A 23,179-nucleotide genomic window follows, 5' to 3' on the forward strand; every position below is an offset into this window, starting at 1 on the left:
CCCCTCCCCCCCTCATGGATTAATTCCTGGGCCTTGTACATGCTAGGGAAATACTTTACTACCATATGCCTTACTTTTAAAGTAAAATTTTATGGAGATATGATTGACATATCATGTAATTTATCCACTTAAAGTATATAGTTCATTATTTTTCAGTATATTCACAGAATATATATTCAGTATATTCAGTGCATTCACCACCAGTCAGTTTTAGAACAATTTTATATATCCCAAAAGATACCCTGTACTCTTAGCTATCACTCCCAATTCTCTGTATTTCCTTCACTTACCCTATGAAACTGTTAATCTACTTTTTGTCTCTATAAATTTGCCTGTTGTGGATGTTTCATATAAATGGAATCATATACTATATGGTCCTTTGTGATGACTTATGTTTATTTAGTTTAATGTTCTCATGGGCCATTTATGTTAAAAGTTAGTACCTTGTTTCTTTTTTATTGCCAAATTATATTGGTAGACCACATTTTATTTATCTATTCATCAGTAGACATTTGGATTGTTTCTGTTATTTGGCTGTTATGAATGCTGTTATGAACAGATGTGGGCAAATTTTTGTTTTTAGTTATATTGGTTGTATACCTAGACAAGGGATTGATGGATCATATAGTAACTTTGTGAAGAAACTACCAGCTCTTTTCCAAAGTGCCTCTGTATACCATTTTACATTCCTGCAAAACAATATATTAAGGTTACAGGTTTTTTCTATTCTTGCAAACGTGTTTTGCCTTTTTTGGTGCTGGGGATTGAACCCAGAGGTACTTTACCACCCAGCTACATACACAGTCCATTTTATTTTTTGTTTTAAGGCAGGGTCTCACTAAGTTGGATAGGCCCTTGCTAAATTGCTGAGGATGGTTTGGAACTTGGGATCTTCCTGCCTTAGCCTGCCAAGCCACTGGGATTACAGGTGTGTGCCACTGTGCCCAGCTGTGTTTTATCTTTTTTAAAATTTTTATTATTATAGTCATCCTAGTTAGTATGAAATTGTATGCCATTGTGACTATTTATTTATTTATTTTTTGATGCTAGGGATTGAGCCCAGGTCCTCATACAACTCGGGAAGCACTAAACCACTGAGCTACATCCCCAACCCTGATTATTTTTATTTTGAGAAAGGGTCTCACTTAAGTTGTTGAGGCTGCTTTCTAACTTGCCACCATCCTGCTTCAGCCTCCTGAGTTGCTGGAATTACAGGCGTGCCCCACTGCACCTGGCTTCTCATTGTGGTTTTAACTTTTTCTCAGTTTTAAGGTCTGTAGAACCTGGTACTTTTGAAGTTTGAGTCTCTCGGGGCTTTTCTTTTTTCTTTTAGGGCTAATTGCCTTGTGACATGTAGGTGTTTAAGGAGCTAGTTTTGTTGTTGTTGTTGTTGTTGTTCTGATAAGTTACTACAGTCTTGTCTCCATTTGCTTTTTCATATCCAAAGACTTATTGGAAATTCTTGTCCATTGATTATTTCCCTTATTCTTCTGAAAAGGTATATATAAAATATATGAAAGTCTCAGGAAGGAGAGACATCAGTGTGTAATCAATTCTCAAGTTCGTATTTGTGCTTTTTAAATATCCTCAAATATAAATATTCCTAGTTGTGGTCATTATTTCAAAGAATTATAAAATGAGAAATAGTCCTGTGGTGAAGAAAGAACTAAAAAGGCTCAGAGTGGACTACTATTGAGTATAATCCAAATCCTTTCAGTGTTGGATTTGATTCTTCTTTTTTGATAATACCTGCTGTGTTTATAATGTAAGTGGGGAACTTAATATTTCCTAATTTCTAAAATTGCTACTAGTTTTATTTATTATTGGCTATAGGCTTTTAATGGTTTCATATCAAGTATTATCTCAGGTAAGTACTTGAATATGGATTGAGAAACAGAATAATAATAATAAAAGCTAACATTTATTGAGTTCTTTCTACATACAGATATTGTTGCAAATCCCTTAATTACATTAACTCATAATTCTTAAAATACTGGTGTGAGATTGATGCAGGTTTTTGTTTGCTTTTTATTTTCCAAATAATCATATATTTCAGCTTATGTCACTACAGATTTCTTATTCTCTAATCCATTGACTTTAAATAGTAAAAGAGTAAAAAATATAATGCACTTTGTAGTTCCCACAAATATATCATAAATACACCCAGATAATATTCCAGTGCAAACCATTTCCAACAGCTTCATAGGATGGTGGAGTAGAATCTTTTGGACAGGCTTGGGTATTCATTTATAACCTGACAGGATCATTATGGAGCTGGAACACAGGGCATTAGCTAATTTTCATCTTAGTGATAACAATGACTATTCTTTATCAAGCACCTTCTTTTTATTTTCCAAATAATCATACCTTCTGTGGTACTTTATGCAGAGACTTTATTTTATCTTTAGGGCAACTTGGCAGTGTCCTACTGGTGGCTCCCATTTCATAAATGGGAAAGCTGAGTTTTTACTCAGCGTTGTCCAGTTGACTAAAGGGTAGAGAAAAGGGACTAACAACTTCATCTTATCTGTTCTGAGCTGAAGTCCTGCAGGGTTTCCCTGTAGATCGCTCCCTGGTCTTCTACAAGAAAACTACCTGGAGATATAGGTGGTTTGAGAGTTAAGGAAGGTGTAGTAGAATTAAAGGTGGTAAGCTGGGAGCCTGGAGACCCTGGTTTCAATCCCTGTCTCTCTAGTCACTGATGAACTTGGGGAAGTCTGAACCCATCATTGTAGGAGAAACCCTCTGGTTTATTGACTCTGGGAGTGTGTTCTCTGACAGGAAGGATCTCTGACAGGAAGGACCTCTGCCCAGGGCAGAATGGTGAGAGCCAGCAGACCCCATTGTGACCTTTCTTCACAGCCTCACCTCTCTATTCCCTCTGGCTCACATGCTTCCATCATGGGCCACACCCATCAAGGCCACCATTTTTATTGCCCCATAGCCTGGACCCCTCTTGAAAAGATAATTTTAGAGCTGGTTCCTCCCCACTCAAATATACCATCCCACCATCCCAGCCCTGTTTTACTTATTCAGGGTCATTAGCTGCCACTAAGTGAAAGGATCTTGTTGTTTGTTCCTCTGTTAAAGCAGGGTCATGTCTGAATTCTTCATCTGTTTCTCCAGCTCCCATACAGTGTCTGACACATACTAGATGCTCAAGAAATATCTGTTGAGGAAAGAACTGGGCACATGGCTTGTCCAGAAGGTAGAGGGAGGGCAGGGTTTGACCAAGGTTCTTCCTCTGCTTCTGAGCAGACTTCCCATTGCCAGAGTGTCTTTGAGCCTGTTTCTAAGGGTGGACAGTCAGCTGTGGCAGAGCCCTGTGTCTATCACCAGCCCCACGTGGCAGATGTGGGAAAGAGCGTGGTTCGGGAAGTCAGTGGGACTGGAAGAGATACCAAGTCCTTGATGCAGGGTATGGGTGAGACCCTAGAGTTGGGTGGTCTGGGTTTGAATTCTTATAAATTACTTGATTTCTTTGGGCCTCAATATTCACTTCTGTTCTGCCCCAGGATGATGTTCTGGGTAAATTTTGAGAATTTTCTGTCTCATCCCATGGCTGAGATCCTGCCAGGATGGTACATCCCTTCAGGGTTCTTATCTGTTCTTTCCTCCCTGTTTCTGTGGTCAGACTCCCTCAGGATATGTGTTAAAGGTTTCCTAGGCCCCTCACAGTGGCCCTCACCTCTGAGCATCACAGCTTAGCAGTAGAGTCCGCTGGTGTATGTAGGTGATCATGTGGCTAACTAGGAGCTGCAGCTTTCTCCTGTGCCCAGCATCATAGAGAGTCCAATACTATATATCACTAGCCTCCTTTGTGCAGGTGAGGTGCTGAGTCTCACAGTGACAGGACCAGAGCTGGGGCTTCATCATCTCTTAGTCTTCAGAGCCCAAGGACACTTTCCACATCACCATAGAAGTTGGGTCTGAGCTTGCCTGGAGGAACACACTGTGGAGATACAGCCTAATTCCTGCCATGGTTCACAGGGGCATATGGAAAGGAAAGGGAAAAGGAAGGGAAAAAAAAAGGAACAGAAAGGAAAAGGGAAAAAATATAAAAAAGAAATAGGAAATGAGGGAAAGGAAAAAGGAGAATGGAAAGAAAAGGACTTTTTGTTTGTTTTAAAATCTCATCTGGGGCTGGAGATGTGGCTCAAGTGATAGCGGGCTTGTCTAGCATGCGTGAGGCACTGGGTTCGATTCTCAGCGCCACATAGAAACAAAATAAAGATATTGTGTTCACCTATAACTAAAAAATAAATATTAAAAAAAATCTCATCTGTATGGTGAAGAAACTCCCTCCGCCCCAGATGGCTAACAACTTTTAAATCTGTGCTATTTGGTTCTTGAGCCTATTCATTTAGTTGTTAGAGTATATGCCTGATATTTCTAGAGAAGTTAAAATGAATTACATTTTTAAGAAGAGAGAAACATTCATGAAATATTAAAATAAAAGTTAATTTTTGCACAGTGTGGTGGCTCACACCTGTAATCTCAGCAACTCTGGAGGCTGAGATCGGGTTCCAAGTTTAAAGCCAGCTGTAACAAGTTAGTAGGACCTTGTGTCAAAATAACAAATAATAGGACTGGGGTATATCTCAGAGGTAGAGTGCCTCATCCCTAGTAACACAAACATACATAGAGTTAACTATTAGATAAAGTAATAGGATGAGAAATAACTACAAATTTATGACCTTATATTTAGAAGATAAACTGATTTAATGTTGTCTTAAAAGTTTGTATTTAGCTTATATCCTAGTTTGAATAAAAAATGGTTATCATTGGGGCTGATGTTGTGGCTCAGTGGCAGAGAGCTTGACATACACATGTGAGGTTACTGGGTTCGATCCTTAGCACCACATAAAAATAAGTAAACAAAATAAAGATATTGTGTCCATGTATAACTAATAAAAGTATTTAAAAAATGGTTATCATTAGATTGGAGGAATATATCAATGGTAGAATGCCTAGCATGTTCAAGGGCCTGACTTTGATCCCTAGCATTGCAAAAAAGGGATATTTACCATGCAAGTGTTCTATATTTTGTTTATGTTCTTAAATAGGTGGGGAGCCTAGTGGCTCAGGAGGCTGAGGCAGGAGGATCTGAAGTTTAAAGCCAGTTTCGGCATTGGCAAGGCGCTACACAACTCAGTGAGACCCTGTCTCTAAATGCAAAATAGGGCTGGGGATGTGGCTCAGGGGTGGAGTCCCCCTGAGTTCAATTCCCGGTACCAAAAAAAGGTGGGGAGGAGGCAGAAAATGTTATTGATCAATACTGAAAAATTAGCATGGGCCAAAGTGTCAGATCTTGTTTTTCTAAGGATAAAATATTTCAAAACAATTCTGATTCAAGTGTTTTATAATATGCTTTCCCACCAGTCTGATTTGCAATTCTTCTAAACAAATCTATTTTATAGTATATGTATATAGGTCATTCTGAATCAAGTTAACTTCAGAGTTGATTGGGACCTTGTTTTGAGCTCATTGAACAAAGCTCTGTAACAGAATTTTGGGCATGGGGCCATTTCCAGAGTCTGGTCCAAATAAGCAGTTAACAAAGCTTGTCTTTTTGTTGGCTGAAGGCTTTCTCTGTGTAGCTTATTCAGGACTCTTTTATACTTTTTCTACTCTTCTTTTTCTATTCAGGGCAAAAGTATTTTAATTTTTTTCCTGCAGTTTTTTTTTTTTCCCCTTGGCAAACATTTATTGTGTTTTTATTTATATTTAGGTTCTTTACCTGTAGTGGCAGTGACAGTTATTGAGGATAGTAGGCATCCTAATATAATATTGTAGAAAATATGTGAAACATTAAGTAGTGTTGCTGTGCCATACTTCTTTCCTGCCTGCCTTTCCGTCTTTTGGTAAATAGGAAGTTTTTTTCTGGAAGACCTTTAAAAGAAGCATCTATCTTGTTTTTTCCCCAACAAAGGGACAAGGCAAAGAGAACACAATTAAAACAACATCTCTCTATGTAGTGGTTTTAAATAACCATATCTTAAAATAAAATTTGAAAGTCATCTATTCATTTTATTTCCACATTTGTTTTAGAACATAATGTTTTCTTATCTAAATAGAATTGCTTTTGGAATATTTTCTCACTCCATTAGAACTTCATCACACAATTTATTTTATTTATTCAATTTCTAGTTATCTCATATTTATAAAGGTCTTGCTTGACCCTTTAAAAAAAAATTGGCAGTTGATCAGTGAGTACTAAGTTACAGTTAGGTAGGAGCAACAAGTTCTAGAGTGTTATTGAACAGTAGTGTGTGGATAACAAAAGTGTATTGTACATTTCAAAAAATATATTTTTCCCCAGTTATATACATGAATGGAAACATGAAACTCCGTGAAAACAATTTTTGTTTTCTGTATCAGTTAAAATATCAAGTTTTGTTTCCTAATTTCTAAAGTCTTATCATTAACTTTATTAAAACTTAGAGAACAGATGCCCTTCTTTGTTATCTTCATATTTTCCTGTCTCTTTGCTTACGCTGTTAGCTGTGCTTGAATTTTCCTCTTTTCCCTGATCTGCTTCCTTAACCTGCCAAATGTAGCTGGCTAAAATGACATTTTATTAGTGGAGTCTGTGGACGCTGCTCCAGGAATTATTTTTTCTCCTTTTCCCTTTTTCCCTCCCTTTCTTTTGTGCTGGGGATCAAACCAAGGACCTCCTACATGGTGGGCAAATACTGTACCACTGAGCTGTATTTCCAGCCCTAGCAAAATGAAGTCTTAAAAAGTTAAAACTTGTATAAAATTTCATAACAAGCATAACAAGTAAGTGAAAGAGCCAGTATTCAGTCTTAGGTTTTATGATTTCAAGCTTACATGTTATTTTTGAATTTTTTATTGATGCCAGGGATTGAACCCTGGGTCACTTAACCACTGAGCCACATTACATCACTCCACCCCCCCCACCCCCCAATTTTCTGACAGGGTCTAGCTAAGTTGCTTGGAGCCTTGCTAGGTTGCTGAGGCTGGCTTTGAACTTGCAGTCTCAGCCTCCTCTTTCTGGGATTACAGGCATTTGTCACCATGCCTGGTTTACATGCTTTTTAAAAAACCAGTGGGTTGGGCTGGTGTAGAGAGCACTTGATGAACATGTGCAAGGCCCTGGGTTCATAAACCAAACCAAACCAAAACAAAACCCAGTGGATCTACAGACCTCTCTAGGTGCTCATCTTGAGCCTTCTAATTTCATTCAACTAGGGTTACTGATTTTGTCTCTAGTATAATAAGATTAAAAACTATTTTTCTATTTTCGAACTGTTTCTTTTGTTATCTAAAGAGAAAAGTGTAAAATTAAGGAAATTCAAATATGAGAAAGAATTAGTTTTACTGTAAAAGCTGTCACTTGGTGAACATATGTATGCTGTTGTTATACAAATGTTCCAGACCTGTTCTCCTCCTACTCATGTTATTTGCTTTCCCTGCCATATGGAGGGTTGTACATTACTGGATGGGCTGTGATTTAGGCTTTTGTGATTCAAAACTGTGAAAATGAGGAGGGAGTGGAACCATAGAAGAATTTTTCAAGCAATTTGAAACAGTGCACTGAATATTTCTTTAAGTACATGAGGAAAGTAAGAAGGATGAGAAAAGATGTTTTCAGAAGGAGTGTTATGGACTCCATGGTGTTTGAGAAACATAGGAAAAGAACTTGAGCCATTTTGAATTTATTTTTCTCTTGAAGACTGAGGATCATGTGGGAATGCTTTTCAATAGAATTTAAGCAAGTGAGATACAACTTTTTAAAATTTTGCTTTCTTTCTGGTCTTTTTCTTTTGGGAGGTGGGAGTAAAGATCACATAATTATAACAGAGCTGATTGGAAAAAGGCCATATTGGATTCAAGTGGACCAGTTAGAAGGATATTGCAGTAGCCAAGTTGAAAGAGGATAATGGTTTAGGATTAAAGTGTTAAAAACAGAAGGAAACTGATTTCTTCTATTTAAACATAATTAACTTATCAGTTTTCCTAGTAGGAGCCTCACTTCCAATCAAGAATAGCCTCATTTTAGAGAGACCACAGTTGTCTTTGAATTACATTATCCTCTTTATGTTACTTCCTTAAACACTTGAAGGTCAACTGTGACTCTAAGTTGCAAGTCAACACACTTTTGGAAGGAGGCAAGTTCTTGACTTCTACACAAGAAGTACTCTCAAGGCTACATATTCCTCATGAAGCTTTTACTTCTATAAAGAATGTGTTGTTTACAATTGTGTGTAGTCGTCCAGGTCAACCCCGCCCTCCCCAACTACTTAAGTCAAGAGTTTCAGGATGATAGTTTCTCCACTGTGGCTTTTAGCCTTAGGCTTCTCAGTACCTGAAAGCAATTGGTCCAGTCTATCCAATCTGTCCCATTTATATGTGCTAATAACCAGGTGGTATTCATCTGCCCCTTGGAATGTCTGAATGATAGTTATAGGAATGGGGATAGAAAAGGCACCTAGAGGTCTTGACAGGTGCTTTATGTGAGAGACAAAGGATCTTGGACCATCTGCTGCTGCTTCCAACTCTGCTATGAGGTTAAAGAGAATGATGATCAGAGCATGTTCGACCAGGTGTATGTTGGACCTGTAGTTAAATTTAGAATGTTTACACAGTTTGTGGGAACTGTATCAGGAAATTTTCCTTTGTGAAGACAACTCCAGTAGTGATTCTGAAAGACAGAGTTCACAAATATCCCTTCTTTTTCTTTATCTCCTAAGAGCTAACATGTTTCTCCAACAGGTGCCAAGGTTGACATATTCCTTCCACTGCCACAGATATCATTGGTATCTCATTCCAGTATCTAACTTTACCTTTTTCTCCAGTTATTATGGACATACCCATACTTTTTTTTTTTTTTTTTTTTTTTTCTGAACAGTCAGGTANNCCCCCCCAAAATAAGCATGCCATTATCAGATAATAAATGACATAAAAAATAAAAATCATGACACAGTCAAGTGTTACATTGTTGTGGCTAGAGTCAACTGATTGGGTTGGGATAGCATTACCAGACCCTGCAAATGTCGGCACCACTGATATCCAAAAGAGAAATGTCAAAGATCTGATGTAGGCAATCTGTCAGTAGTATATAAAATGACTCATTTTCTGGGATTCACAAGTCTGAGATTAGATGATAGTTCCAGTATCAGGAATATAGTCTTTTATACTGTTTTCTACTCTGTGATGATGTGTCATTGCTTTGGTATGGTGATGAATTGGCAGCAATCAGTGGTGGCATTCTGGACATGCAGACTTAAATCTGGTAGCTTTTTACCAGTTGGTGTTATGAGTCAATGGTCCTTTACTGTGAGTATTATACTAGTGACCCTTATGGTTCAATCTACAACTAAATTGATCTTCATGGTTTATGGATAATCTTTATCATGTCATTCTATAGTTTTCCAAGTAGCAGACCAAGTAGCTTGTCCATTGGTAACAGTCAAGGGGTCAGTAAGAATAAAACAATATTTTCAAAGGAAATATTGGCCGGAAAAGAGAACATCTTTGAGTTTTGCCTGCCAAACCAAGCAGCCTCACACATTTTGAGTTCTGCATGGTTGGCACCAAGGTTGAACAACACAGAAGCCCACTGGGTACATAGGGTTTCAACATAGTTGAATCACCAGTGACCTTGGCCCAGGCATTTAAAGGAACCTCTGAATCAAAGCCTAATTGAACCAGCAGCTTTGTTTTATGTGGCAGCATAGAATAAATTTCCCAGAAGGGGTACCAGTTACTTTTTCATGTAGAGCTGAGATACTGTAGGGTTAGGTTGATTGCATTCTTGAATATGCTATTTCCATGTAATGAGACTAGCTCCCTGGGCCTTTCTCATCTTGTTGGTCATTGGGTTTGAATTTACCTACTCCAAATGGTAATCTTTTTGTTAACTGGCAGGGGTCCTGGGAATCTGGGGTTTTCGTCGTGTTTCTTGGCTCTTAGTTTCTTGTAGGAGAAAATTTCAGACAAGACATGAAACATAGTAAAAGCAAGGGGAAAGGAAAAGATGCTCCCAAGGGAGAGGGTGGATCCTCTGGCAGTAGAGCTATATTGTGCCTCTTTGTTCTCTAGTTCTGTTGGGATCTTAGCACAGTTTCAAGAGTCCTACCCAGATATCATCTCTTAATTCTTGACTGACTTTAGGATTGCATCAGATTTTTTTTAAAAAATTTGTTGTTTTTATACCTTTATTTATTTATATGTGGTGCTGAAATTGAACCCAGTGCCTCACACATATTAGGCTCTACTACTGAGCCCCAGCCCCAGCCCCAGCCCCTGCATCAGAATTTTTAAATCCCTACTGCATACTGTTTTATCCAAGGTACCCAAGTGAACCCTATGATAGGCTACAGATCTAAGGCACTCTCATTCACCTTGGTCGACTTGGACTGGTTCTAATTGGAACTTGTTATTTTTACAGATGTTATTTTTAATGGGCTTCATTTTTAATTGTCCTGTTTTTTTTTTTTAAAGTATGTATAAAGATCACAAAATTCCCCCTTCAGGGTGATTTGTGTTCTTGTTGGCAGTGGGCTGGGAGGGGTCTTAAAGTCCTCAGCCCAGAGACTAGCCTTAAGGAAAATAAGCATTATATGCCTTACTCTTTTGTCTTCCAAGCATGTTAGCCAAATATTTGACTGGTTCTGTTCACAGAAGCTGCAAATTTTCCTCCTTTACACACTCAGTGCAGATATTCATCTCTAACGGTTGTCTGAAAAGGACAGAACCTTATGTGTTCCCCCCTCACCAGACAGATATTAGTTCTTGTTCATGGGACAGACCTCCTGAGGCTGACTGTCAGCCTGGTGAGAGGAAGCTCTTCCATCTGGAGGAGAGTTGGCAATAACCAGGACATTTTAGACCTTATCTTTGAATCTACCTACTTTTGATAGTCAGCCTGAAATATCTCTTCAGTTCAGCTTCATTAACAGCAAAGTAAAGGACCATTCACTTCCATTCTCATGGACTTTTCTCAGTTCATGTTAATTGGCCTTACTCCTATTGCTAGAAAAACTTTTTTAATATTCCATATTCATTGCCAGAACAGTTAAAAATTGTGAAAAGTCTATGAGATTTTACCCTTGTAAGCTAATAGCTTCCACAGTTGCATGGATTCTGCTGGAAGACATAGGACTCCTGAATCAGAGACAAAGGACATCAATACTCACGGCAATTGCAGTAGCCAAAGAGTCAGCATTTGTGGAGCCCCAGTTTCTACAGGATATGTCAAAGAGAGACAGGTGATGCGTGCACACAAAGTTGGATGCACTATAGGAAAAGGACTTCCAGTGTAAGGGGCCACGCTGTGTGTGTGTGCCCTTGTGCTGGGGTTGACCCTAGGGCCTTGAGCATGCTAGGCAGGTGCTCTACTACTGAGCCACATTCCTAGCCCAAGGGGCCACTCTGACCGTTGCCTTGAATGCCTATATTATCTTTATTATATTGGACAGTAAACAAACTTGCCTTTTGCTTTCTAAGGAGACACTGTGTGTTATATGTTCTATGTGTAATCAACCAGAACAGAGGGAGGTAGTACAACTTCTTACAGTGTATGGAATTGTTTTGGAGTTGGGCTAGCATTTTTTAAAAAAAATATTTATTTATTTATTTTAGTTTTTGGCGGACACAACATCTTTGTTTGTATGTGGTGTTGAGGATCGAACCCGGGCCGCACGAATGCCAGGCAAGCGCGCTACTGCTTGAGCCACATCCCCAGCCCCATAGCATTTTTGATTACAGGTTCTTTCCCAACCAATTTAAAAATTCTGGTGAAATAAGATAGAATCTTTTTTTCTTTTTTGGTACCGGGGATTGAACTCAGAAGCACTTGACCACTGAGCTGCATTCTCGAGCCCTATTTTGTACTTTTTATTTAGAAACAGGATCTCACCAAGTTGCTTAGTGCCAAGCTGTTGCTGAGGCTAGCTTTGAAGTCGGGATCCTCCTGCCTCAGCCTTCCAAGCTGCTAGGATTACAGGCATGCGTTAGGGTATCTGGCTAGGAAATAGAATCATAATGGATCTGTTATAGGCATAATATTAAGCTTTCTTTCTCCTGACAGTATCTCTTCTTTCCTCTTTTCCTGCTTTAATTCAGTTCAGAATCCTAGCCTTTTCTCATCTAATCAACTATAGTTACCTCCTAACTGGTCTTTAGTCAACTATAGTTGCCTCCCAACTGGTCTTACTGTCTTATTCTTTCTATCCTCAACATTTGTCTCAGAGGGATCTTTTTTTTTAATGTTTATTTTTTAGTTGTAGTTGGACACAATATCTTTATTTTATTTATTTATTTTTTATGTGGTGCTAAGGATTGAACCCAGGGCCTCGCACGTGCTAGGTGAGCGTTACACCGGTGAGCCACAACCTCAGCCTCAGAGGGATCTTTTAAAATGCAGATATGATCATGTTAATTTAAATTTGTCATCAGTACCCCATTATTGTTAGGACAGTGTTTAAATTGTTAAGCAGTTTGCATGATTATTTTTTTGAATCAGTCTGTTATCCAGTTTTTAAATGTGCACAACTAAATAAAAATACATAAAATAACTAAATAAAAATACGTAAAATTTTATTATTGTTGTTGTTATTATTACAATATGGTACAGGGGATGGAACCCAGGCCCTTGCATGTACTAGGCAAGTATTCTACCATTTAGCTATGTTTCCAGACCCCCCAAAATATTTTTTTAATGAGCTACATTTCCAGCTCCCCCCAAATATATTTTTTTTAAAACCTTATAGGCCATTAGTAGGTAGTTTGTACTAAGTAGGTAGAAGGCTTCGTGTTAGTAGTTTATAACCTTTGCCTTTTATTTTTTCCTCTCATGTTTTTGTCTGCTGTGTTCAGTCCTTCTGCCTTTTAATAATTTCCATGTTTGCCCCTTACTCCTGGAATTCCTATATTTAAAATATATTTCTCATGTAAAGACTAAGTGAATTATTTTCACCCTAGTTAAGTATCTTGCTCTGAACACTTTTCTATAATTTCTAGTAATCTGTGCATATGTCACTATAGTGCTTAACTTCATTGTGTTATAATTAGTGATTTCTTTTTCTGGTCTGCATTCCTGCTATATAAAGTGGTAAAGTGTAAGATACTCAGTGCAGAACTCCTTAACACATTGCTTTTCTGACAAGTTGTTTTAGTGTCAAATTCATTAAATTGGTGTTTTAATCACTGTAAGTATACCTTGCTTTGAGACTTGAGGAAATTTATTTGCTTAATTTTGAAGATAAAGATAGTAAAGATAGAAAATAGACATGTGGTACAGTCAGTCCCGTGGTTCGACCTATATGTGGCCCAATATAGATGGACTTTCATGTTATGTTATTTACTATGCCAAATAACACTTTCTTGCTTTGTTCAAATTTAAAATACAGACTGTGGATATTCATAAAGAGAAAGTGGCTCGAAGAGAGATCGGTATTTTGACCACAAATAAGAATACATCAAGAACTCACAAAATAATAGCACCTGCAAATATGGAGCGCCCTGTAAGATATATTCGAAAACCTATTGACTACACAGTTCTCGATGATGTTGGCCATGGTGTGAAGGTAAGCATTTTAAAGTACATAATTGTAATTAATTTTGGATAGGAGATATGGTGATAATTTTCTTATTTGATAGATTCTCTTTAGTAACTAGCATTATAATTTTATATGTATTTAATATTAATTGTGTATTTTACTAAGCTTGGAACAGAATTTTACCTTTGGAAGAGGCTATATTCAGAAAGATATGAAAACTTGAAAAAGCTGTTCATTAAGTAAATCATTTGAATCCTAGACTACTGTTATAAATTTGTATTGTAAATGCTTTTACTACTGAATAATATTGAAAAATAAAAAATTAAGTGCTTTCCAAAATTAGTTTAGAAAACAAATTATACATAATTTTGTCCTTTTATTCCTAAATATGTATGCATATTTGTGCATGTGTATATGTTGATATAGTTCTAGCAATTTATAAAAAATTGAAAAACTTATGAAATTTTCTTCATTATATTCTGTTACCCCTTTCCCTCCCTGAAAAAAAAAAAGGAAAAAAAAAAACAACATAGCAGACTTTTAGGAGAGAGATTATTTGTTGCTCATGTTCATTGATAAGCATGGCAGAATTAGCTGATCTTGAAGGATACCTATAGTTTGTCAGTTTTGGATATTCATGTGTCATTTTGCAAGCATCTGGAATGACTCAAATTCTTTAGCCATCTCTGCTTAAGATAGATTATTTCTCTGAAATATGATAGTCCCTTTGTTTGAGGACCATTATTTGATTTTGTTTCTGGTCTTCAGAATATTTTATAATAATTTTTAATGAGTGAGCTAGAATCTTGGAACTTTTTCTACCTTGTTGTCCTGGCTATTGCTAGATCTGTTGCATTCCTCAATTTTCTGGGGTTCCTGATCCAGAAAAAACTATAGCCAACAGCATTGATCATATTTTACTCTTATCTAAGACTTTTGAAATCTTCTCTTCATTTTCATTAGTGGGAATTATATATAAAGTTGGAATACTTCCACATGTAGAGGAGACTGCTTGTTCCTTGTACTTTTTTCCAGATATGTGTCTGTGGTTGTAAAAGAGGTAAAATTGCATTTTGAGAGTCTAGGAAAACCTTATTTTGTATTATTACCCATCTTGGGATTAAAATAGACACACACATACCCTATACATAGTTATATGTTTACCTGTATACACATATACACATATTCACTCACTCTGCTTTCTTTTGTCTCATTTTGATTTTTCTTCCTACTAAAACTAAGAAAATTCTGTCTCATTAGAAGTGAATATCCTCCTTTATCTCATCCTTCCACTAATTGTGTGTTTAAAATGCATTACTTAGCAGAATATAAGGTGAGTCTTAAGTTTTCTCACCCAAAACTTTGTTTTAAAATTAACTATGGCATTAGGTGTGCAGGTAGTCAGTGTAAATAGCATAATATGCTGAAATGGCATGGATGTGAATTTTGGCAGAATGTTTTCTAGCTATAAGATGTTTTGGGGGATTTGTTTTACAGTTTATTGTGGTATAAGATATATGTAACACAAAATTTAGCATTAACTATTTTCAAGTGTATAAATCTGTGACATTGAGTACAGTACTTTGTTGGACTATCTACATTTAATATACTTTTGGATACCGGTAGGAGTATGTGAAAATCCTATACCTTAAAAGCTGTTATATTGCGTATTTGCCCATATTTGTTTCTGTGGTATATACACACACACACACACTCACACACACACACACAATTATTTCCCCTTTTAGACTCATTACTGTTTTATTTTCTTAGTTTTGTGATTTCTGTAAAAGATCATTTTTCTCTTAAAAATTTCTACAGGACTATAGAGGTATATGAAATTAAGAAATTTGGAGAATAGTTAATAAACAAATACAAGGGCCAAAATTATGAGAAGGAGAATTTGAAGCTATCATAAAATTAGTATTTTAAGTATAAGGAAATACTATGAGCTCTAAAACTATTTTATTATTCTTTGCCTATTTTTCTCTTTTAGCAATTTGATTTTGTATTGACTTGTAAAAGTCCTTTTTCTGTTATGGAAATTTGTCCCTCATAAATTGTCAAATATTATTTCTTCATATTGCTGTTTGGCTTTTAACTTTGATGTTTTGGCATTTTTCAAAATATATACAGAATTTAAAAAAATGAATCTAAGTAGATTAATAATCCTATACCAGGTTTTATGCTTGATACTTCCACACTTCAAAATTAATGTTGTATCATATTTTGCTATTTTTTGTTATAAATTTAAGTGTTTGGTATTTGTATTTCATACACTTGGGCTTCATTTAAATAGTGTTTATTTAGTTAATGCATTTTATGTGGCAAAATAGATGGTATACATAAACTTAATAGGAATTTAAAACAAACATATCCTAAGGTAAATCTGGCTTGATTTTGTTTGGAAACCGTGTAAGATATGGATAAGAGAATCCCAGTATAGTGAAACTACCAGAATATGTGCATAAAGGGAATGAAAGATGATGAACTATAAGTGAGCACAAAGTTTAGAGTAATAGAGAGGCAAAGGCTGGGACACCTAGCAGAGAAGTTTATGTTATTATTGATAAACAAAATAACAAATTTATGGTCTAGTTCATAGTTTACAAGGACTTTCCATGTATATTAGTATTCCTGTGCTTGTTTGCTTATTTATTTATTTATTGGTTCTAATCACTTGTACACGACGTTAGAAAATTCTTCAATTCATTGTACACAAATGGAGCAAAATTTTTGATTTCTCTGATTGTGCATGAAATAGAGTTACACCCTGTGCTTATTTTTATGCTTCAAAAAGACAATGTGATATAGTAGTTGTTGGATTTTATTGGTGGCATTAAAAGATAAACATTAAAATTTGGTAGCTCCAGACCACAGGGGATGTGAGGAGAAATTCACAGAAGTAAGACAACGAAAATGTTTTGTTAGTTAGAGGTTATTTGGCAATTTCGGATTGGTAAAATCTCTAGAGATTAGTTGTCAATTTTCTGATTATTTTGAGTTGGTTTTGGTTTGCTTTGTTGGAACCTAGAACAACAGTTTTTTTTTTTTTTTTAAGCATAATGGCCTCCCAGTTCATTTAACAGTGTAATTGCCAAAGCTTTATAATATTTCCATAGGGATATTATTTTTAAAAATGAGTTTAGCTAATTAATCATTTCAAAAAAAGAATTGGCCTTACATACCCTTAATAACTGTCATATGTAAATCTCTGATCTATTTAGGGATAGAAAAAGAGGAACCAGAGAGTTTTTAACCTGTGATTCCAGGGAAATGGTAAAAATTACTTATTCATAAATGTAACTGTTGGGCTGGGATTGTGGCTCAGTGGTAGAGTACTCGCCCAGCATGTGTGAGGCCCTGGGTTTGATCCTCAGCACCACATAAAAATAAATAAATAAAGGTATATAAAAATGTAACTGTTAAGAAAATGAAATAGAAATCTTAGGGAAATAAGAAAGGTCTTAATTTGGATATGTTTTGGTTATATTTAAGTAGATATTTAACTTACATTATTTCAGGTTATTCACAATTAAAATATTTTGAATTAGAAGATGTGAGGCTGTAGGAAATAATCTATCTACTTATAAACACACTTAATAGAGGAGGCTGAGCTCCATAAAATGTTAAAGATTACACCATTGCATAGAAGCAGAGTTCAATTAGATTTTTCATTCCCAATCCAGTTCTCTTTTTTTCTTTCCTTTGTGACAAGCTTACCCTTGAATGTTAATGTTTTTGGTTTCCCGTTTAGTTGAAACAAATGAGAAGAGATGTGTGATCATATTTAGAATATTTTTGGTTAAATATAATAATTACTGTATTGTATTGCATATGCATTATAAGAGATATATATATCTGGGTATCTTATCAAGATCTTAATAGTAGTCACATTTATTTTCCTAAATCCAGGTGTGAAATGAAGTGGTTAGGTAGGGTTCCAGACATTGTTTTTCAATCATTGTGAGCCCTATTATTTTATGCAAACATTGAAGAATACCAAATTTCTGGCACAGTTTCTATAAATGAGAACATATCTAATAGAAAGTAAACTTCTATTGGATGATTTCCTTAGAGTCACCTGAAAAGTGGTAGATGTTAAGGACAAAAACTTGAAACCCAAAAAAGTCTATAAAAAGTAAGATTCTAGAAACTGAAGTTTTTTTTTTTTTTCCTTAATGGCATAGTATAAGTAGTAATGTTTTAGAGCTATACACATTGTTTGATACATGTAAGCTAGTTATCTTTCAAAGAAATAGTCCTTACAATTAAAGCAAACTTTTTTGCATTTTGAATTCTGGTTAAACTGGTTCAGAAGAAAACTCAGGACTAAGGGCAACATAATAACTTTCTGTTAGTGTTGGCTTGCTCAGGATTTGACTTTATAAGCTAGAAATGAGAGGGTTTTCCAGACCCTGTTTGCTTTACTGAATTAGGTCCATTACTGAATTTGGAAGCAACCCGTGGTTTTGAATTGTAACATTTACTGTCTAGCACCTTTTTTAAAAAAATTGCTTTGATTAGTGCATCATACATACACATAACAGTCTAGCACTTTTTATAATATTCTACCATTGAAGTAATGCTTACACATGAACACTCACTATCCAATGGTCTTAAGACTTATAGAATGATGTATTAAAATAAGTTTGCATCTAATGTATTATTGTGATTAAACTTCATCCTTGAACTAATCAGTTGAATTAGTTCCATAGCATAAAATTTTGATCCAAGAAATTATTGAGCTCATATGAGCTTGACATAATTAAGTTGTGGTTTCCTTATAGATTTCTTTCTTTTGAAAATTATATGAAATGCATAAGTATTTTCCTAGTAATTATAGATAACTTTTTTAAACAAAATATTTGAAATGTGGCTGGATATAAGCTTATTAACAAAAATTGAATAACTATAAATGTAAACCTGTCCTATCAAATATAACATCTAGAATTAATTTCTACTTTTTCCCCCCTTTTTATGCCAACGTATAGTGGCTAAAAGCCAAGGTAAGAGACATTACTTATCTCTTGATCCACAGTATTTCCTCTATATTGATAGAGACCGCAGAGCCACTAAAATTTGAAAACTCTTCTTATGTCTGTCTGCTTTTCCCTATAGGATTTATGTAGATTAAATATACTCAAACTCAGTTCAAATCAGCAACACTTAGCTTGGCTGTGTTAATATATCAAAGATATGTTGACATTTGCATTTACATAGGAACATTAATTTTGCTAACATTTATTGCTTTGCTCATTTTTTTGATAGCTGCCTTGCTTTCATTGACTTACAATTAGGAGGTTTCCCAGACATCATATGTGACTTTGTTACTGAATTATTAGATAATTTTTCAGATGGGTATCTTAACAAATTGACAGTGAGTTCATGTTTATGCATACATTTCAGAAATTCAAAGCAACTAAGTATTTGAGTGCAGATAAGTTTGATTTCCACAAACATGTTTAACAATAAAATAATATGTAAAATTCAGTAATCATACCTGTATTTTGACATAAATTGATGTGAATGGCATAAAATAATAGGAAAGACTAAGTGCAGGTAGTTCCTGAGTTATTTTAAAATGTACCAAAGTCTTTATTAAATCTGTCTGGGAATCCTTACTTCACATTCTGATATTAAAAAAAAATAATACATGGTGTTAAAACATCAAGAGAACAATTTGATATAAAAATAAATGCCTTTCTTTCCACATTTTAGCATGGAAATAACCAGCCTGCAAGAACTGGCACACTGTCTAGAACAAATCCTCCTACTCAGAAACCACCAAGTCCTCCCATGTCAGGCCGGGGAACATTGGGGTAAGAATTCAACTGCATTTTACAAAAGAATTTCTGTGTTAGAAGATGTTTCTTAAATGTATGGATCTTTGTCTTGGGACACACTTTATGTGACACTATCTTTTATAAATTGCTTTTGATTTTTATTTCCCTGAATAGAATCCAAAATGAATCTCCCTGCTTAATAATATTCCTTGTAGAAGTCTGTACTAGAAAACTTCTTTTGTGAATGTATAAATTTATTTTTTGTTTTTTATTTTTTTAAATTAAATATAAATCTAACTTTAGTTTATTTCAGATAGTGAATTTTACATATAAATGGTTGTCTTTGCTTATATGTTTAGTATTTATTTAACAGAACTAATAAGTGGTCTACGTTATGTAGTTTTACTTAGTAGTCTGTAGCTCCTTCCCTTATTACATGGCACCTGAGACTTAGGTACTTTTTACTTGGAGTACTTCTACGTGTGCATTGGCTGGTAATCTTAAGCCCCTTTATACTAGAGTAGCTTTATGGGAAGTTCCATTGGAGAAATAGAAAAGGTAAGGATGGTTTCTTTCTTCCCAGTTCTCAAGGCACTAAATATACAGAATACTTATCAAGACAGTTTTATTTTTTAAATGACTAAGCCACCCACCGCCCTGTGCACTTTTTTTTTTCTTTAAAAATTTTAATTGATTTTTTAAAAATAAATGACAGTGGAATGGCTATGCACCTTTTTAAAATAGTCTTGCTAAGTTGCTTAGTGCCTCACTAAGTTGCTAAGGCTGGCCTCAAACTTATGATGCACCTGCCTCCTCAGTTGCTGGGATTATAGGTGTGTGCCACCACATCTGGCTTTCTAAGACATTTCTGAAAAATTATTGATCTTAATACAGGTGATATTATATTAGATTTTTTGTTTTTGGTAGAGAAGTTGACCAAGAATTGGAGCTTAATTTCTATTTTCATTCTTTACTTGGAGCTTAATTTCTATTTTCATTCTTTAAACTCTTTGTCCCTTAAAAAAAATGAAGTTATTACAAAAGTAAAGATCATTTATTTAGATATCAGTAACTGCAGTTAGAATCAAAATGTACTTCTCCATATACTTCTCATGTTGAGGTTTGGAAACATTACAAAGGAGATATTTTAGCTTCCTATGTAAAGGACAGGACTTGTGCGTGACTGAAGTGGGAAAAAAGTACATTTCAAAGTTTTATATTATTGAGCATAAAAATTATAACCATTATTTTTAGAAATAAAAAACTTTAAATTACCCTTTCCGTTAGTTTTCCTACGTTAAAGTAGCAAATTTTAGTTTTTTTCTAATAGTAACAAAAATTCATATGCCCCAGCTAAGAATTATTTTTTATAAGCTTTATTAATTTTTTTAAAAAAAATCTGTTATACTTAATTCACAAAGGGACAGTCACAGATTTGTTAGAGGGAATACTGTTTTATCTCTCTTATTCATTTATTTCTTTTCTTTGTTTTCTTCTTCTTTAGACGAAATACTCCTTATAAAACCCTGGAACCTGTTAAACCCCCAACAGTTCCTAATGATTATATGACCAGTCCTGCAAGACTTGGAAGTCAGCATAGTCCAGGCAGGACAGCTTCTTTAAATCAGAGACCAAGGACACACAGGTAAACCTTCAGGTTCAGCATTTGAACATTTGAGAGTTATTGATAGTGTAAAAGGTGGTAAGGTGAAGTACTACTCTAATGTTAATGTTGAATGTGAAAGTTAAGGGTGATAATAATATATATGCTTCTACAAATTGGTGTTACAATTCCTGAATTTTAGATTTTTAATTTTTTTGTGGTACTGGGGATTGAACCTGACGCTTTGCATATGCTAGGCAAGTACTCTACCACTGAGTTACTCACCTAGGGTGTTTTTCTTTTTTCAGTATATGTTTTTACTATTAACAAATTGTTAGTATTTCTCCCTTTTGACAAAGATACAGTTGCATATTTGAATTAAAGCTAAAGAATGTTTTTTAAAATGGTCTTTCAAAAAAGCATGAGGGAAGGGGCTGGGGTTTTGGCTCAGTGGTGGAGTGTTTGCCTAGCTTGAGTGAGGCACTGGGTTCGATCCTCAGCACTATATAAAAACAGATGAATAAAATAAAGGTATTGTGTTTACTTATAACTTAAAAACAAAACAAAACAAAAAAAATTAAAAAATAACAAAACCCAAGGAAGTTACCGAATGGGAGAAAATCTTTGCTACCGGCAGCTCACATAGAGCATTAGTATCTAGGATATACAAAGAACTCAAAAACGTAACAAACAAACAAACAAAACTCAGTCAGTAAATGGTAAAGGAACCAAAGAGGTACTTCACAGAAGAAGAAATAGAAATGGCCAACAAATATATGAAAAAATGTTCAACATCGCTAGCAGTTGGATAAATGCAAATTAAAACTACACTAAGATTCCATCTCACTTCAGTCAGAATGGCAATTATCAAGAATACAAGTAACAATAAATTTTGGTAAGGTACTTGGGAAGGTGAGGTAGGAGGCTTGCTTAACACCAGGAGTTCAGGGCTGTTCTAGGCAATCTAGTGGGACTGTGTCTCAAAAATAAGCAAATAAAATCCAGAGCCAAAGGCTACATGTGTACATAAACATGTTTTCACACATGTATGTCTCACAGCTAAAAGGACAGTATATCCTTAGTAAGTAGAATACTAGGGGATTGATTAGAGTTTACCAACAACAGTTATTCCAGAATATTTATGCTGAACTTTACTATTTTTTTTCTGTTCATATTATGCTTACTTTCTAATTAAAATTTCTGTTTTATCAGCTTTCTTTCTTTCTTTTTTTTTTTTTTTTCTAAATTAAGGTCAAGTTACCAATTGTTTCTCTAATACCATCTTTTTGAGTCTAGACTAGTAGAGAAGAAGATAGTTGTTTAAAAAGTGAACACAGCGCAGTGGTGCACACCTGTAATCCCAGTGGCTTGGGAGGCCGAGGCAGGAAGATTGCGAGTTCAAAGCCAGCCTCAGAGAGACCCTGTCTCAAAATAAAAAAGAAAAAGGGCTAGAGAAGTGGTTCAGTGGTCAATCTCCTGGTTTCAATTCCTGGTACCAAAAAAAAAAAAGTGAACACAAAATTGTATCTTAGATATTCTTTTAGACTTTTCCTGCTATAGAAGCAACTAATTCTTTAGGAGATGAATAGAGTTTTTAATATAAATTTCAGACCATGATTAATTACTCTTATTTGTTTGCTAGTATCTTATACATTCTCTTTGTTAGTGGCCATAATTATTATTATTATTTTTTTCCTTCCCCAGTGCTAGGGATCTGAATCCAAGGCCTCATGCATGTTAGGAAAATGCCCTACCACTAAGCCACATTCCTAACCCTATATTACACTGTTTAAAAAATATGTTTCTTTATGCTTCACTATGAATTCCATGATAGTGTGGTTCTTTTCTGCATTGCTAACTGCACATTTTAAATACACTTGTCAACTCCCTGTTCTGTGAGATTTTTATTGACCATACCTTTCTTTACAGAAAAGGTTCCAGGTAGTGTGTTACTATATTGGTTTCAGATGTTGAGAACTAGAGTGAAACAAAAGATCCACTCACTTCAAGTGTAAGAGTGAAGTTTTGTAATAAACAGTTTTAAAGTTTACACACACAATCATAAAAGGGGCTTTTAGTGGGTTGATGATTATTTTTTTTTTTTAATGTCTCTCACTCACTATGTTGCCCATGCTGGATTTGAATTCCTATTCTCAAGGTGATACTCCTGCTTTGGCCTTCTGAGTAGCTGGTACTGCAGGCATGCACAGCCACTGCTGGTTAACCTTTTGTTGTTGTTGTTGTTGGGTTTTGGCGGGGGG

General features: G+C 35.3%; 1 protein-coding gene across 1 annotated transcript in view; it reads left to right on the forward strand.

Annotated features, from left to right (window-relative positions):
• Abi1 (abl interactor 1) overlaps nucleotides 1-23,179 on the forward strand; it is a 99,720-nt gene that overhangs the window by 60,754 nt on the left and 15,787 nt on the right. The window contains exons 3-6 of the mRNA XM_048812754.1: nucleotides 13,380-13,556; nucleotides 18,524-18,538; nucleotides 19,251-19,351; nucleotides 20,820-20,960. Of these exons, the coding sequence (XP_048668711.1) occupies nucleotides 13,380-13,556; nucleotides 18,524-18,538; nucleotides 19,251-19,351; nucleotides 20,820-20,960 (434 nt within the window). The remainder of the gene's footprint in view (nucleotides 1-13,379; nucleotides 13,557-18,523; nucleotides 18,539-19,250; nucleotides 19,352-20,819; nucleotides 20,961-23,179) is intronic.

This window comes from Marmota marmota, unplaced genomic scaffold (genome assembly GCF_001458135.2).
Source record: "Marmota marmota marmota unplaced genomic scaffold, marMar, whole genome shotgun sequence".
Classification (NCBI taxonomy): Eukaryota; Metazoa; Chordata; class Mammalia; order Rodentia; family Sciuridae; genus Marmota; species Marmota marmota.